Raw genomic sequence first — 19312 nt, forward strand, 5'->3', positions numbered from 1 at the left:
GTCAAGATGACCCTGCTTAGCTTCCAAGATCAGACTGGATCTGGTGACTTTAAGGCATTTAGGCACTTCAAAACACTATACTTTCTTAAACAATACACAACACTACCTGGTACTATTAATTATTAACTGTGACTTTATCAGAAAAATTAGTAAAGGAAATACTCTGTCCTATTTCAATACGTAAAACAAATTATTAAATCATTAAAACATACTAATTACAGAGGCAATTTAGTAGTAATTCAAAATAATTAATATGACTGGTAATTTAATGAACTAATTAAAAACCAAATTGCCTATAGCTCCTTTATAAAATATTAACAAATGCAGTCAATAGTTCTAAAAGAATAATGTGAACAACTCCCTAAGAGCTCCTAATGACAGTTATAATAACACAGGCCTTTGGTGAAATAACTTTTTTCAGAATTGTAGCTGTTTTTAATGTGTTTTGGGGTGCTGAATTTGAAAAGCGCAACAAAAAATGTCATATAGCACAGTTCTTTTACAACGACAATGGCAATGAGTTTTATTGATTAGTCAACTGACCATATCAATAATAACATATATCAAGATACTGTACATACAAAGATGAAACTGAGTCACTCCTTGAACTCATAAAATTAACTAGTACACAGTTCTTTTACAAATTCAACATTTTTATCCATGCAGCTGTTAAGTGCAGACATTGGTGTTCCAGTGCAATTTCTTTTAGTGCTTTGCAAGTCTGTTACAAAGCTTTAACCCCTTTCTTACTCTTTGCAGGATCATTTCATTCAGTCACATATTGCAACACAGAAATGTCAAAGCTAGTTGCTTCTATGCATCCATCTTATCCCACACCAAGTCCTCATCCAACAGGGCAGACACTCATGAAAACTTGTTTCCACACAGGGATTAATCTTCTTGGACTAGGGCAACTGTGTCCAATAGGATGGAAATGCAACTGGTTCCTGCTCATTAAGGCTTTTTAAATGCAACCTGTTCAGATGTCTCAAGGAGTAACCATTCAGAAAAACAAAGTGAAAAATCTATATGATTGCAAAAATCAATTGAAATAAAAATGGATACAAGGCTCTTCACCGCCTCCCTCCCTCATGTGGTGAGCATCTGTGGTATACTGGCACGGCACTTGCTTGCACACTAAAAAAACCTGCAGGTTCAAAGGCAGCCTGTGTTGTTATTATTTCCATATGAATCTCTGTTGCATTACTCTCGTGTCAATGTAGCAGAGAATAATTATTTTGCTGACTTACATAAAACTTGAGATGGCTCCCCTTCTTTAATTGTCACACATAGATGTGATCGGGATCAAACAGATGCATTGATATAACTGCTACTTGTATATGACTACTTACTTGTTCACCAAGGAATAGTTATTACAACTCTTCTCTCACTGACAAATCTGTATTTTAACTAAGCCATGAAGCTTTCATTTCCCCCCTTCAATTCCACATTTATCTTACTGCAGAATTAAGTTGCTTTAACAAGCAGAAAATAGCCTATATAAGGGAACACATATTTCAACTCCAACACTGGTAGATATATTACATGGTATAGTTTATATTCTTCAAACATAGATAAACCCTTACTGTCACTGGAAATCCCCCCTTGACTAATCCAAGAATTGTTAAAGCATAATAAGGATGAAATCTCATAAAGGCACTTTCAGATTTATTTTCCTGGCTGCCACTGCAAATAGCTCTCTTCTAATATAACCCCTTTTCAAGGTTGATACATAGGTTCTTGCCTATTCAAGCTCGTGCCACAATATATGAGTCAATCCTGAAGCCATCCTATGCAGGTAAATTTCAGATAACAGCTGACAGCAATCTAAAGCCTGGAAATTAACAAGGAATTAAGTTATGCTGTCTTTAAGCACCCAGTTTATTTTCCCTATTTGAATGCCAGTACTGACCATTCAGACAGTACAATCAACCAATCATTTTCTCTTTTCTCAGTTCAGACAAATGCTCTACATGACAGAGCATGTAGGAACTGGAAGAAATGCTGTTCTCCTCTATGCAGTTTCAGCAGAGGGGAAAATTAGGTCACTCTGCTCCACCAGAATTCCAGACTAGACAGTGGTGGTTTCCTTAATTCAATCTGAGCATAAACAGGGGTTTAGTCTATTTCATGGGACTGCATTACACCCACAAGATTGTATTTTTGCTCAACCCTTCCTGCACTTCAGATCTGGAATTTTTGCATACCATGTCCTTAGCATCCCAATCAAATAGATGGCCTGTGATATAAGCAAGGAGTTGGAAAATGCACTGGCTGATAGGAGGAAATTATAGCTCAATTGCTGAACAAGTTTTGCATATGAAATGTCTTGGGTACGGTCCCTGGCATATCGTAAGTACAGCCAAAGGACACTGGTGTCTTAAATCCAGGAGAGCCATAGCCAGTCAGTAGATACATATTCAGCTACATGGTTTGACTTGGTTTAATGACATTTCCTATGTTGACTGCACCACAAGACCATCACTGTAGATTCTTTCACACAAGACAAGTATTGCACTATGATTCTACTTTAACTGCCAGAGCAAATCCTATGGAACCCTGGGAATTGCAGTTTAGGGAGGTATATTTAGAACTCTCAACCAGAGAGCTCTAGTGCTTCACCAAACCCCCAGATTCCATTGGATGGAACCATGTCAGTTGAAGTGGAATCACAGCACTATGACAGTACAGTGTGAAAGGGCCTGGATCAGATGGAGATCTTACACAGCCTGGAAAGCCACTCAAGACCTTGAGGTTTCCAGAATGGGAGAAGTTTGAAACATCTTCACCTTTCTGCATTTGAAGTCTTAATTTATTCCTGCAATGATTTGACTCTACCAAAAAGCAGGAGGACCTGAACATGATCCAGAAATGTTCATTTTGTCACTGGCAAGTTCTTACCCAGGCCTCAAATCACCACAACCTCAACATTTCCATTATCTTCCCACAAATGATAATATTTAGAATATATTTATATATTTATTTATTAAGTGAAACTCTGGCCTCAAATTACCATGCATTTTGCTATTTCGCTAGCTGCTGCTGTTATTATACCATTGTATTATTGTGTGTTCTTCTTTTTTGGACTATTAGCCCCTTTGCAATTTTGTAAAACGATGGATTATAAACATAAATTAAATTTTGAAATCATATTTTGCTAGTTATCATATCACTATGCACTCACATATGTGCATGTGTACAGAAATTATTTCCAGAAATACATTTGGGAGGGGGGAAATCTCTGTTAGTGAGTGGCAGATAATTTCCATACATGTTATTAGAAATGCTGAGAGTTACCCACCCACCCACCTTTGGTGCATGTGTGCCTATGTGTATTGTGAAGTACCGTATAATATGAATAGAAAACAATAGCAAGATATCTGCAGATTTAGCACACATGTGCAAATTCACTCCATGTGCTGAACAGATTGATGATAAATAAACATGCATAGATACCATAATGTGATACTGTCACCACATTTGGGAGAAACCAATGTTGTAACAAAAGTCTGCTTTACAGATGTAGTAATATACAGCATAAAACCGATGGTTTGAAGGGAAAGAAGCAAATCCTTTGTTATAAACATATATAATGCTATACTTCAAAAACATACATTAATCGTTCTTAGTCCATTAAAAAAAGCTCTTGCAGGCATTATTAGATTTTACAAGAAGCTTTATTATTCTTGTCTTAGCACAGCAGTTCACAAATAATCAGATATTAATGTATGAAGTGTGAACAAAAACAATTCAACACAGATTAACAAAATCAAATACACACTGTAAGGGAAACAAACACACATATACGCATGCTATTAATGTTTATTTTAGAACTAGTTGAAGTGTGCATAGCACTGCCTGAGTCCATCCCAAATACACCAAAAGTGGTCCAAAGAGTCTCCTGTTTCTCCACTAACTTCTACCACCACCAACACCCCATTAATCTCAGGAACCTTACTAACAATAACCCAAAAGGCCCTTTTGTTCTTTCCCACCTTTTAAAAAAAAGATTTGTAGCAGCAGTGCCTTAGCCCACTCCTCTTTTCCTGGGTTTTTACTGTCTCAGAAACCATACCAACTGTTGCTCGGTGAGCCCTCTCCTGTTTCCCAGCCTTTAAAAATATTTGATGATTTATAGCAGGCCCCTTTTCAGTGGTACACAAAAGATGGGGCGATCATCCCAGATGTGGACAGTAAGATTGCCTCCCAGACAAGCAGAAACAAGGAGGAAGTGAACTGGACTCAGCTGGTGATGTGGGTGCAGGTATCCTGTGATGCTCTCAGAGCTCTTCTCCACAGCAGGAATTGCAATTACAGCCATCCCAAACCAGTAGCAAAAAGGAGGAGCCAAAGGTGCACGATTCCCTCGGCACAAGCAACATTAAGCTCTGGTTGCATCTGAGACCTGCTGTGCTTCACACTTGCCCAGCACCTAGCTGCCACCCACTCTAATGGTTCCATGATAATGTGTCTCCTTGCCATGACAGGAACTTGCTGGGGATTGTTGCTGGCACCAGATAAGAGTGCAGCAAGGAAGCCAGCATTCCTCAAGTCTTCTTCCACCTTTCTGCCTGGCTCTCAGCTCAGCCCACCACTGATATGTTTACTGAAAGCCACACTTATTTATTATTGCTGAAATTAGGTAAATCAGGGATGGGAAACATGAATCCCTCCAGATGTGGTTGAACTGCAACTCCCAACACTCCTCAAAATGTGTTTAATTATTATTTTGTGTTCATGTTTATTACTGAAAATAACTTTGCTGTATAGAAGAGGGAGTGTTAAAAAATAATTTGCTCTGGGCATCAAATATGTTAGGTTCACCACTGCCCCTTTTCACAACAATCAAAAACACTCTGCCAAATTCTGAGACATCTGCCATGATATTGCTGTGAATTATGGCAGACCCACTTTTTTGCTTCCAAAGCATTTCCTATTTGGAATTGCAACTTGAAACTGGTCACTACAATTTGGACAACAATCAAAAACACCCTGACAGATTTTGAGAAATCCAGGATATCTCAATTAGCCTTAGTTGCTATAAACATGCACCCTTTTTATTAGGAAGCAAAAGTAGTAAGTGATTATCTAATTTTAGTTTAGTTTTTACACTTGCCCCCCCCCCCACTTTACATCTACATGTGTATGTTGTCCCCCCATGCAACGTAATATGTGAAAAAAAATATTTTGTTTATTTAGTGTATTTTAATTCGCACATTCATGTACATTTATATTCTAACATTTTATAAGGAAATAAAATTGTTCAAAATAGAACTAATTCTTGCAGTCAATTCAATATATAACTCAATGCATGTGCAAATTTTACACATAAAAAAGTTTGGGAAAATGAGGAGGAGGAGACAGAGGGAGGATTAGGGCCTCCAAGTGTCACACTCCCATTAAGCAACTCTCATGCCTCCCCCCCCCCCCAACATGGGTCCTTTCCCATCATTTGAGAACCACTGGGCTAATAGCAACTCACTTTTCAAAACCTAGTAATCTGCGTGCAAACCATCTGCAGAAAGAACATGACCAATTTTTCCTTGAAACCTTCCCAAAACAAAATTCCATGAAAACTGATCTTTATTTCAGTTTCTGTATCTTACCAAATGAGCATTAATTATTTTGTTCATCAACTATATTCTCACATACATGTGTGCACACCTGGATTATGATACTTGATTTAAAGATCTTGCAGAAAAATACAACCTAATTGAGGACTAAGGGAATGTGCAGGCCACCCCTTTTATAGCCAAATTGGGGCCATGGCAACCGCATGCCACGGCCCCGATCTAGCCTTTGCAGAGTGCAAAAAGGAGCTGCAAAAATGGGTTCTTTTTGTGCCCTGCAAAGGGCACAATAGCTGCGGCTCCGCGGCTTTATGGTGCTCCTTCAGCGCTGCATCGTTTGGATGCAGCATGCAGCATCATGCTGCCCTGGGGGTGGAGCTGTGGAGTGCATCATATGGATGCTACGGCCCAACTCTGCTCCCAACCTGACCTTTATGGCCAGTATGCACAGCCCCTAAATTGGTTCCATGCTTGTATTTCTGTTCCTTAGAGTGTCTTCCATTTCCTTGTTTCTCCTTTTCTGCAGGATGCTGCGATATCCTGCAACAGTTCTCTTCAGAGTGTTGGACTATTGCAATTATGCTGCAGTGATGAGCCTGTCTCCAGTACTGGACATACACAGTTGAGCCACATCTGAATATTTGTCAAAGAAGGGCTATAGTATAATTTTTCCTAAGTTAAATGCCCTGCTCCCATTGCTTTATACCATTTATTAGAACAAAGAGAAGACTTTTGTGGTTTTAGTAAATCTCCGACTAATCTTGGTTTCTCATCTGCTAGACATATCCATGCTTGCTCTCTTCCCATACGTATCCATTTTCAACAGACAGAAATGTTTAAATGTAAACCTTTGAACAAGCACTTTTCCAAATTGGTCTATAGAAGCATGAGCTTATATAAACCCTTGGGTTTTGCTGGTTGTAGTCACCTCTGCATGTATTTGGTCTATTCCTTTTTAAAGTCTGTTTGTAGTGGTTTCTTAGATCTGCACTAGCGTTCTTTTGTTGTTGTGGTTTGCCTTCAAGTTGTTTCCAACTTATGCTGATCTTACAGTGAACCTATCACAGGGTTTTCTGGGGCTGAGAATGTGGGGCTAGACAGATGGGATGGAGGCCACAGCAACCAAACGTCATGGCGTCTGGGAGGCCTAAAAAGAACCCGCTCCCAAAATAGTAGTCTGTGAATGAGTGCTGGTCCCTGAGTCACTACTGACTATTGGTTCCTGATAAGTTTCCTGGAAAGAATTGTAGCCAATGGACCCCAATATGGTGCTGGGAGAGGGGGAATTGCCAATCCCCTCCCCATATCAGATAGCTTGCAATGCACTGCTTTAGTATTTTATTTTGACATTTAGGAGGCTTGACATCCTGTTCCTACATCTTAACATTCCACTCTAAATCATGACTAATTCTTAAGTCATACATAATTCAACAAAATCGTAAGAACAGATATATCCTTCATGAACTCTCAGAAGTCTTTGGAATACTAGCTGATTCATTAAACAAAAAGCCTCAAATAAAATAAACATCCATAATGAATCAAGTCTATGTGATAACACTATTGTAGAAAACACCAAAGGAGCAAACCACAGGTAGCTATAGAAAACAAACAAATCCAAGAAATAGCAGAGTAAAGCTCCCCCCACCCCGCCTCCATGCAAACATGTCATCATGGCCTGTTGTAATTAGCATTGGCCATAGTTACAAAGGACACACTGTCCAAAGCCAACAGATACCTTTCTGGAGGACACAACATGGCAATTAAGAATAAGTAAATAAATAAATGCCCACCATGAGTCACATTTTATGGAACTGATGGTTGTTTTAGCACAAATAAAGCAGAGGAAACTCTGAGGCACCTTAAAGTCAATGGCCTAAATCCAGTTGTTAAACCTCAGCTAGCACAGACCCATTAAATTACAGTATTAGGAACATAGGTAAATCAACACTTTGCATTTTGGTGATTGATCAGAATTGAACTTAATAAACAAGTCAGTGGAACTTATGTGGATGCTGACTTGCCTATGTTCCGGTTGATTCAGTAGGTCTCTTCTAACAAGTCCAGCCTAAACAGGATTAATAATTTTATAGTTAGGCCTAAATCTAATTTGAGAGTTAACAGGATTTCAGTCTAGCAGATTAATTATAACATGAGCATTCATGAGTTGGGTATAGCCAGATTCATCAGATGTATGACGAATTACAGGTGAGATTGTAGGTAGATGTTGAGGTCAAAGGAAAATTAAGTGCAGAAAGTACTGACAGTAATGATTACAAATTAACACTCATTCATAAACTTGTTCCTGATGACACAAACATCCTGCCCTTGCTCAATCCATTTCAATATCCACTGGAATTTAGGTCCAAAACATACTGCAAAAACAATCCAGATTGAGACCATTTAACTGACCTAGCTCAATGCTAGGGAATTCTGGGAACTGTCATTTTATGGAGACATTTAGCCTTCTCTGTCAGAGAGCTCTGGTGCTACAATAAACTATAACTCCCAAGATTCCCTAGTACTGAGTCAGGGCAGTTAAAGCAATCTCAAACGGGATTATTTCTACATTGTGTTGTGGTCCTTAATCACCTCACAAAATTAATCCTAGGTACACCACAATCTAAGCACAATAAAAGTGAACATGAAAATTCTGGAGATGCTAATCAATCCATGTTTCATGACAATTCTGAAATGATATGAATGCAGACAGAAACCTTCTCCAAATGTACCACTACAGTACAAAACAAGCAAATTTAACTTTTAAATCTATACAAAATATAATAGTTTCCTCTAACAAATGGTTGTTTTGCTAGGATATTAAAAAATAATTAAATAGAGAATCCTAGCTCCCTCACCAAAAGCATAATGGTCCCTTGTTTGGAACTATTAACTACATAAGTGTGAGTGTTGTGTGTCTTCAAGTCATTTCTGACTTATGGCAACCCTAAGGCGAACCTGTAATGGGGTTTTCTTGGCAAGATTTGTTCAGAGGAGGTTTGCCATTTACTACCCACTAAATCAGACCAGGAGAGCCAGCATGGTGTACTGGTTTGAATGTTGGCCTGTAACTCTGGAGACCAAGGTTTAGTTCCCTGCTCAAGCATAAAAACCCACTGGGTAGCCTTGGGCAAGTCACACTCTCTCAGGCTCAGAAGATGACAAAGGCAAATTCCCTTTGAAGAAACTTGTCAAGAAAAACCTATGATAGGTCATCCTTAGAGTCACCATGATTCCAAAACACACCATTGAAATAATCCAGTTTGAGACCACTTTCATTGCCCTGGCTCAGTGCTAGGGAATACTGGAAACTGTAGTTGATTGTGGCACCAGATCTCTCTAACAAAGAAGGCTAACTGTCTTACAAAACTACAGTTCCCAGAATTCCTTAGCATTGAGCTATGGCAGTGAAAGCGGTCTCAAACTGGATTATTTCTGCACTGTGCTTTGGACCCAAAAATAGAAAATGACTTGGAGACACACAACAACAAAATCAGACCAGAGCTTTACTGTAAAACACTTACAAGTAAGACATGACTGAGACAGATATTAACGTTTGTTCCTAGCCACTGATACTCAGGGTGCATCCAGACTGATTAAAAAGTACCAGATTTTCTTACTATTGCTTCTAATTTTATACTGGATTAAAACAAACCAATCTGTGGAGCTGGTGTAAAAAGCCTCCAATTGTACCAGGAGCTGACAGAAAATATTCTGCATAAACAAAATGTGCATAAAATTGGAAAGAAAAGGAATGAAATCTGGACTTTTAATTAATCTGAATGTACCCTCAAAGGTATCAGCTTATGCTCACATGCATTGCTCAAAGCATGCCAGATTGAACTTCAAAGATTCCTTCTAAGTACAGTGGGCAATGATATCCACCGTGGTTTGGTTTCAGGACACATAATACACCCTGTGGATACCCAAATCCATGGGTGCTCAAGTTCCATTATATACAATGGCATAGTAAAATAGTGTCTCTTATATAAAAAGGCAACATCAAGGTTTACTTTTAAGATTTTTTTTTAAAAAAAATTCAAGCTGAAGATGGTTGAATCCGTGGATGCAGAATCCATGAATACAGACGGCCAACTGTACAGCCTTCTCCAAAAATTCAGACTCTATTCCACAAAACATGGAAGACTTTCAGGAATATCTCTGCTCTGCAAGGAGCTAGGATGAAGAATAAGTGGAGGAAAAAACAGGAACCCCAAGCATACATAATCTACTTTTATTGTTGATCAGTGCCTTCAAATAATTTCTAATTTACAGTGAACCTAAGAGTTAACTTGGCAAGGTAAAATTCGAGGAGGGGGATTGTCTTTTCCTATCTCTGAAGCTGAGGGAGAGTGACTTGCCCAGTAGTTTCCAAGGCTGAGCAGGGATTCCAACCCTGGTCTCCAGAGCTGTAGTCCAATGCCCAAACCATGACACCAACTGGATCTCTAATCCACACTTAGCTGATTTATATTTCCAAGAGAAGTTACTATTTCCCTTTTCAGATTTCTGTGATACTTTTAGCATATTGTAGCAAGCATCGCTTGATGAACTTCCTTATTTTAAATCAACGAGCAAATTTAACTTTCTTTAGCCTGGTACAGACAGGCCTTGTGGCACGTCTTGATGACGTGCTAGGGTTGCCTCGGAGCGTCGTTTACAGATGCCCCACAACCCTAGCACGTACCCCATACGTCAAAATGGCGGTGCCCTGTACAGATGGGTGCTGCCATTTTGATGTGATGGACGTTTAGCGTCTGTACATTGCGGCACAATACTGATGTCGCGAGTGTGCCATTGGCGCACTACACCGTCAGTATTGTGCCACAAAAAGAACCTGCTTTTTGCGGGTTCTTTTTGCTCTGCGAGGAAGCCGTGTGGTTTGTCCACTGCACCTTCCTCACGGAACAAAACAAGGCGCCGGCAGACCGCCCTTTTTGGGCGGTCTGTACCGGGCCTTTCAGAAGTTATTTTTCCATAAATTCCATACCTCACATTTTGACAATCTACCAAAATTCACTGTGCACTTCTTGATTCTGAGATCAACATTTCAAATGAATGGTGAGTTTTCCATACACATGTCATTATGAACATAATGTATGATCACAGTTCACACTAGTAACAAGGGCCTCTACTTGGATTAGTTTGGTTATGAAAGAAGAAGGCTATGAATGTGAGATTCCTTTAAAAGATGTTCTCATAATACCAAATCATACAAAATCAAACTGTGGATTGGTGCTATGATGACCATCCTTTAAAGACCCTCAGGTCTTCTCCTCATGTGTGCTGAATGCCTCCCTCCTTTCATAGTTTTAGGTAAACCATAGTTTGACTAAATGCAAAAAATTATAGCTTCTGTTTGCTCTGAAAATCAGAATCAGACTCTGGTTTCTTATCTTATGCTGCAAGAGGTCTGAATGCATCCAAGGATGTAGACTTAAGTCTACAAAAGCTCATGCTGCCAACTTGTTTCTTTAGTTAGTCTCAAAGGTGCTACAAGATCTCTATGCAACAGGACCATTTATCATTGTTAGTGCATCAAACAAGGAAAAAGTGAACGAACTGCCATATATGCCAGAAAAGCTAAGGAGAAGGGACCACAGTAGTAACAAACCAAGGTTTGATAGTGTATCTGAATTAATATTGTGTCCTATTAGGAGAATAGTGTAACTATTTCCTAGATTTCTATCATTACACTTTCCCTCTTTTTTATATGTGTTACCAAGGGCCAGTACAGACTGGCACTAAAAGCTGCCTTCCTGGTGGCTTGGGGTCGTGGTGGTTACATGCCGCAAGCCCCCAACATGCTGGGAAGCCACCTTGGGGCCACAGAAGAGCCACTAAAGGTGGTTTTTCCACGGCCAAAAAAAGAGCAGTTTCCTTTTTGTCTGGTGCCATGGCCCCTTCAGGGCCTTCTATTTCAGCCCTAAGTTACATTTGCAGGTCAATTCCACATAGTTACTTCAAATAAAAATAGACTTTATTACAAAGCAAATCATGGGATCATAGAATCATAGAGTTGGAAGAGACCTCAAGGACCATCATGTTCAACCCCCTGCAATGAAGATATGCATGCAAATGCATCCCTCGGCATATAATTCAGCCTTCTCCAACATTGTGTCATCCAGAAATTTTAGACAACTCACATCTTCCTTGAGCATTGCCATTCTAACTAGGGCTGATGGGAATTTAACACATCACATCTGTAACATCTGAAAAGCATCAGGTTTGCAAAGGTTGGTTTATGAGAAATTTGAGGGCTCAGAATCCAGTGGAAACTACACACGCCAATTAGGGCATATCTTCCCAAATTTACCTATTGTGGCTGTGATTATGCAGCTGGTATTGCCAGATGCAATGCCTGTTCAACCCAGCCAGTAAGTACAGACCTTTTTTCTGGTACAGAAAAATGCACTAGATCCAGAACAGCCTCCTTAGTGACATGTATATTTATCTAAGTGTGCCTTATACATAGGGTATGCCTCTTTCTGGAGAGGTCGCAGGGTGCTATTCCTTAGTCCTTTTATGCCCCATCTCTACACACCTCTAGGAATTGTCAAATCCTGGGAGGAACTGCTGCTGCTGCTGCTTACAGGTGTGAAGCAAAAGGAGGGGAAAAACAATTCAGACAATGAAGACATTGTTTGGACTCCAAGGGGAAGGAAAAGGAGGGCACATTTCATTTGTACACACATCCTCATTTCTTCTCCCCTCCAAACCAAGACCAGCTACTTCTTCTTGATCTAAACTGCTTCTCCCCATCCCACCCTATCAGTAAGCATCAGCAACAACCCCTTCCAAGCCTTGATAGCTGCTGGGGCATGGGGAGAGTGTTACACTCTGCATACTTGATGTGGATTTTGGCCCCAACGTGGCTTAAAAAGACCTATTATTTATCTGATTATCAACTGCTGTATCTCATGCCAAACATAATACTGCGTTTCCATACTAAGGGGCAATAACTGACTTCCAGGCTTTGGAAGATTAGGTTTTTCTTTCTCACCACCACATAGCACAAATGGTAAATTACATAATTCAGGTTATTACACCAAGACCGTGTCTATTTTTGCAGTAATGCACAGAGATTTTTTTTTAAAGAGTCCAGAAGTCAACATGAACCATCATTTAAAAACAACCAGCAACTTTTGGTCCACTAGTCTCAAAAAATAACCTCTGTGTGTGTGTGTGTGTGCGTGCGCGTGTGCACAATGTTTGATGAAACGTCCAAAAGCAGGAGAAGCAGTGGATTTTCCACTGACCAGGACATCACCACTGACCTGTGTAGCTTACTCCCTCTCCCTCTAATTATCAAGAGTAGAATAATAAAATTATTATTATTATTATTATTATTATTATTATTATTATTGTATTTATAGACCACTGTTTAGCAATGTTCTCAGAGTGACTTACAAAATTGTTAATTAGACATTTTTGTGCCCTCAGGCTTAAAGTCTAAAAAAAATAACATGGCACAAAAGGAGAGGGAATGGAAGAATGGCATTATATGCATTATGTGGCCTAATTTATATAGGCAACAGAATTTAGATCAGAGCATATTTATTTATTTGCTGATTATACACAATTTTGTCACAGACAAACACTCAACTCCTAGTGACTAGCCACCAACAAGTCCTGCTACCTCAAATTGCAATGTATCAACAAGCCTACCCTGTCCTCTACCCACCCACCCTAAGTGACTTCCCTCTTGCATATAAATTCACTTACTAACTGTTGGTCATTTTGTCTTTATAAAAGTCTGGGATGTTCACAGCAAGAGCATTTTCAGTCACTGCTACAAAATTACAGAATTTTATTCCTGAAGCGGTTTTCTTATCTCATTTGATTAAGATGAAAAGGTTATTACACCTTACTTATTGATCAGGCTTTTGGCTGAACTGAGTATTTTCTGTTGTTTTTTTAAACTTATAATTATTTTATTTGGCAATATCTATACAGTATTGAGATTTTTAAAAAATATACTGTGAGTTACTTTAAACTACTTGAAAAAATGATATTTAATGGTTTCAATAATTATAGTGTCCCTATCACACAACTGTGACTTGTGAATATTTTAAAGTATGTTCAGACATACTTAATAGCAGAACATGAGCACTGTGAAAGTATATTTATAGTATTTTTTCATATATTCTACCGTCTATCCAAGCTTAAGCTCTGTCTAGGAAAGCAAACTCTATTACTTTATCAAGAAGCTGACTGCACATAGAGCTAATTGGTTGGCACCTGCAAAGTCACAAAAACAAAACAAAACAAAACCCCCAAAAGTTTTCTTTCTATTCCCATGAATAGTTTTTCCTCCTCTCCAGTTAAAGACAATAACAGATAGCTTTCCTACAAAAAATAATTTAAAATGCAATACATAAATGGTAACCCGGAGAGAGTTGCCAGAAGCTTATGGTTCTGTATAAACATCTTCAATACTGCTTGCATATTCGATATAATATTGGCAAAAATTAAGTGTCTGTGTGCCAAACTACATGTAGTCAAACAGCACCAATGACACAAGAAAAAGATATATTAGCAGCCTGGGGGAACCCTGAGGTTTACACAAGTATAATTTTTTTCAAAGAAAAACAAAATATAAGGAGAGAGAGGAAAGTCCAAAAGCAGCTTAGTCGGACTGAGCATGCTCAGTGGGCACAAACTGTTGTGACTGGAAGATGGGGGAAGAGGACAGAAAGCCAGGGAGAAGAAGAAATTGAGTGGAGGAGCCTGAAGAATGCCAAAATTGGCTGACTGCAACCTTAACCAGAGACATGCAGCACTGCAACATTATTATTTTTTTGCAGATCCTATTTTGGCTAGGATAATCCACAATTAATGGACCACTGCTTAAAAGACCCTGTTCTATTTCATCATCGCCATCTTCATCCAAACTTCCATGATTCAGTGGACAAGCAGGCAACAAGTTCTTATTAAGAATCAAAGTACAAAGGGCCCTTGGTATCTGCTGGGGTTTGGTTCCAGGACCCACAAACTCCCTGTGGATACCAAGATTCATGGATGATCAAGTGCCATTATAAACAGTGGTATAATAAAATGTCAGTGTCTTACACAAAGCAGCAAAACCAAGGGGTGTGTGTGTGTGTGTGTGTGTGTGTGTGTAAATATTTTTGAACCATGGTTAGTTGAAACTGTGGGTGCAGAATCCACAGATATGTAGGACCAACTGTATATTTTTAAAGGTCAAAACCAGCACTTTGTATGACACCTGACAGCAAATTGAGGCCCAGCATATAAACTGAAGGATCCATTAAATTTAATCACACCTCCTTGTTCCTGAAAGGAGCTGCTAGATCATCAAGAAGTTACTACACCTTCCAAACATTTTCCAAACATTCCCAAGCAAAGCACATTCAACAGCCAGGCTTTCAAGGTCCAAATGTGGTCAGCAGCTACTTTTTAGCTAACAGTAACATCAGATTTAATTGATAAAAAGGACTCCTAGCTGCTGCATTTACCTGGAATTCTGTGAACAAGGCTGAGTCCAGAAACACTCCATGAATATGCATCACATACTTATGTTATTTAATTTGTAGACAATCCCTGAATTTGGACATCACACAGGAAAATTAAAATAGAAGCTCAAAAATCACCAGTGCCCATTAAAATACACATTTATAATAGATTTATAGTCATATTTACCATGTATACTTAATGGGATCCCTATTCTGGAATAAGAGTATTTGTGCATGAATGCAGTTTCCCAGATCTCTGGTCACCTTTTCATCTAGAAATATAAAATAGAAAGCAACATGTGTGTTCAAGCCTTGCACAGGCCTACCGTCAGCCATTTGCATTCAGGTTAGGAAAGATATTTTAATGTAAATTTTTAAAAAATGTTATGTAGAGGGATCTTGCAGCACCTCTGAGACTAACTGAAAAAAAGAAGTTGGCAGCTAGAGCTTTCATAGATTTAAGTCTACTTCCTGAAATGCATCTGAGGAAGTAGAATTTAACCTATGGACTTTATCACACGGGAGGCAAGCATCCTCCTCACGTCATTAAGTCGCCATTAAATCCTGTCAATATTGGGCAATAATGGGAAGATTTTCACACACATTACCATTATCCCATGATTATCTTGTGAATAAAGTGGCAAAATCGTGCCGCTTTTTATTCACAGGAAAATCCCGTCAATAAAAAAGTGGTGAAATTTTGCCACTTTATTCATGGGACAATTGTGATTTTGCCGCTTTATTCACAGGATAATAATGTGATAATCATGACATCATGTGATAAGAATCCTGTTATTGTGAGATTTTGACAGTAGCATGGCACTATTATCCTATCTGCTTTGCCTGTGTGATAAAGTCCTATGAATGCTCATGCTGCCAACTTCTTTCAGTTAGGTGCTACAAGATCTCTCCGCATACTGAAACTACAAACTTAACACGGCTATATCTTTGGGGGGGAAATTGTTGTTAAACATTGGTAGATATAAATTTATATTTAAATATAATTAAAATTTTCCATTATTATTTTTATTCCACATATGCTCACATATAATACAAAAAACCAAAATACAACATACAGCATAACAAAAAATCACACCTTAAAAGTAACTTACAACGCTATTAATTTATAAGCATGTTATTTGGACAAATGTAGTTACATGGCCATTTGCTGGCTAACGTTTTGTGATCTTATCATTACTAAAACAGAGAGGAGGTGAGAGACAGGAGGGAATGGGATACAGTAGATCTTGCTAAGGCCTTTGCTCACTTTACACGGCTCCTCATGAGAACGTGTGAAATTACAAAAGGCGTTAACATCAAAGCACCAAACTCAAAAAGGTTACCAAGGCAAACCTCTTATTTTTTTTTTTTTGAGGGGGGGGACTAAAATGAAATCTTTGTGTTGTTCAGTTGTCACTAAAAAGTCACTCGCCGTCGCATGACTGAAAAGATGGAGCATTAAATTGGTTTGGTCCCACCCGCCATTCACTCGCCCCAAAATAAAGATATAACTTGTCTCACTTTCAACAGTAGTGGCAGAAAGGCGGAGAGGGCTTCACAAAACCCTCCTGTGTTAGGGAACGGAAACGCCTAATGAGATTAGTTGGTGTGTGCAGACATTACTTAGCCATGACTAAATGGGCGCTCTTCCTGCAGTCAGTGGAAAATTCAGGGAACTTTTTCCTCCTTGCAGCATCAAGAGTCCCTCTAACTTTCACCAAAAGGCAGCTCCAAAAACAACTCTCCAGTTTTCTTCCCCTCCTCTCTCTCTCTCTGTTTTTTGGAGCTGGGGATGTAAAGTAGAAAATAAAATGGATGGAAGAGGGGGAGTGGGGAAGGTTGTTTGGGGAAGGAAAAATGGAGAGAGAGTGAAGGAAATGTGCTCCTTCTCCTCTGAAGACTACAAAGGAAACTGTAAAAAAAAAAGAGCAAATACATAAACCTGAGAAGGAGAAAAACCACAGTTTCTTTGTGAGCAGCAGTGACTCATTTTCAAGATGTTGTCTGCTGCCAGTTTCAAACCGGAAGCGCATGGCAATTAGTCTTGCTGTTTCCAGACAAGCCAGAAACTCTCCCTACACTTTCCTCCCCCCAAAGGCCTCTAACCTCCCCCCCCCCCCACAAAAACTTGGTCTTTTCTTCCTCTCCTTCCTTCAAACCCCCTTCTCCCCCCCAAAACACCAATGTACGCAGGACTTGAGCAAACTGGTGTGAATCTTTGGAGGCTTGCAGCCCATTGCAGAGAGGGTCCAGTCCCCCTCCTCACACCTTTTGTCTTGGCAAAAGGGCCCATGGATTGGGGGGGTGTCTGAGGAGAGGGGTGTTACCCACAACAGCCTCAGCCCCACACTGTTATGGGGCACACACACTGGGGAAAAAGGGGGGTCCCAGGGTGCCCAAAACTCCTGAAGCTTGAGCTTCTCTTCTCCAACCTGTCAAGGGGTTGCCCCCCACTTCTACCCTCCCTTTCAAGAGCACCCACCAAAAAAAACCCAAACATAAAGAGGAGGAGAAGACCCCTCACCAAGCCCATAGCCAGAGTTTCTAGACAGGAGCCAGGTCCTCCTTTTCCAGGACACGTCCTCCATGTCAAGCCTTCCCTTCAGGAGGGATGTCCCAAAAGCCCTCCATTTTGAGCAGGACTGAGAAGCATGGGAGTGTGTGTGTGCGCGCGCGCATGTATATAATGCACACACACACACACACACACACACATATATATGAGGGTTTGGAGCCTTTGTTTGGCAGTGTCCTACTTCTGTCTGGAATGCCCTACATTTGGGGGTGCCTTGTCCTCCTTGGAGGATATCTGGTCACTCTGGCACACATTTCCCCCTCTTTTGAGGGGGAGTCTGAGGGGAGACAACAAAAGCCCCCTCTTCTCCTCAGACAAGGGTCGCCCTTGTTTCTCCTCATGGACCCCCTTCCCCCCCAAAAAAGAAGGGGGTCCTTTCTTTTCCTTTCCACCCCTTCACCCCACTTTTGGTACAAGAGCATGTGGAGAGGTGCCACTTCATGTCCCCACACATTGGGCATCACACAGACCCTCAGTTTTCTCCCCTCACAAAGGGGGCAGCTTAGAGAGGGGGGGCTTCATTTTGGGGTCCTCTCCAAGGAACCCATGACACACACTCCATTTTCTCCTCCATTCCGCTACCAAGCCCCTCTGCCATATGGCACTTTTGCCTCCAGGTCCAGACTGCAGATGTAATCCGGTTTGACACCACTGTGATTGCCATGGCTCCATGCTATGGAATTCTGGGAACGGGAGAATTGCCACAACCAACTCCCATTCCCAGAATTCCATAGCATGGAGCCATGGCAATCAAAGTGATGTCAAACCGGATTACATCTGCAGCCTGGATGCAGTACCAATCAAGGGGGAAAACTCCCCACCTGTCTCCCCCTTTCCCCCTCTTCTTTCCATCATCCATTCAACTTACCCAAAAACTCTGGTGGGCTTTCCCCGACTTCTTCTCCTCCTCCTCCTTGCCTTCCTTTTTCTCAAAGGGAGCTGGGTTCCAACACCCGGTTGTCCATCCTGGAACAGTCCTCCAGATCCTGGCTCTTTCCACCCCCCCTTTTTGCTTCCCAGCTTTCCAGTTTTGTGCAAAAGAGAGGGAGAGAGAGAGAAAGAAAAGAAAAAAGAGAAAGAGAGAGAGAGAGAGCAGGAAGTTGGAGCAGGCAGACAGAGAGCCGGCTCACTTCCTTTCCTGCATTATTCCCCAGGCGGTTTGCAGTCTGTGTAAACAGGCTTTTCCTCCCTTCTCCCCTCTCTCTCTGGCCAGGGATGTGCAGGCAGCATGGCTGTAATATAAGACACACACATAGTTTAAAAATCAATAAATAATAAAGTGATCAGGGGAACCTCTCAAAAGCAGGACCTCTCCAGCAGCTCCCTCTGACCTCCCCTTCTTCCTGCTCTGCACCCCCGGGGAGGAGCTTTCCAAAGACCAACAAACTTGGCTCATCATCATCAGCCACAACTGTTTCTTTTTCTTTTCCCCCTTTTCTTGTCGTTGGCTTCTTTGCCACAAGGAGTAGGGATTTCCCTGCCCACTCCTGCCATGCCACCTCTCTGGAATCCTATCCACTCTTTCCTTGCGAGCCCTGGGCACAAAGGAGCTGTGGAAAGCTCATGACGGTGCAAAAACCGTGGGCAATCTTTAAACAAACTTACACCGCCAACTTTTAGAATTCAAAAAAGATATAGTCCTGTTAGTCTGTAGAATCAGCACATAGAGATCTTGTAGCCCCTTTGAGACTCAC

The 19312-nt window shown here is 40.5% G+C and overlaps 1 protein-coding gene across 2 annotated transcripts in view; it reads right to left on the minus strand.

Annotated features, from left to right (window-relative positions):
• The window catches only part of ELK3 (ETS transcription factor ELK3), a 59179-nt gene extending 40481 nt beyond the window's left edge, over positions 1–18698 (minus strand). The window contains exons 1-2 of one of the 2 annotated variants that reach the window (XM_089523923.1): positions 18487–18698; positions 15231–15315 (exon numbers count right to left, since the gene is read on the minus strand). In XM_089523923.1, coding sequence (XP_089380049.1) covers positions 15231–15279 — 49 coding nt within the window. In that variant the 5' untranslated portion in view covers positions 15280–15315; positions 18487–18698. The remainder of the gene's footprint in view (positions 1–15230; positions 15316–18486) is intronic. The other variant, XM_089523924.1, reaches the window with a different exon arrangement.
• Positions 18699–19312: the final 614 nt, after the last annotated feature.

The sequence above is a fragment of the Sceloporus occidentalis genome, unplaced genomic scaffold, assembly GCF_023333645.1.
Source record: "Sceloporus occidentalis isolate IW3139 unplaced genomic scaffold, rSceOcc1.0.p SCAF_5, whole genome shotgun sequence".
Taxonomy (NCBI): domain Eukaryota; kingdom Metazoa; phylum Chordata; class Lepidosauria; order Squamata; family Phrynosomatidae; genus Sceloporus; species Sceloporus occidentalis.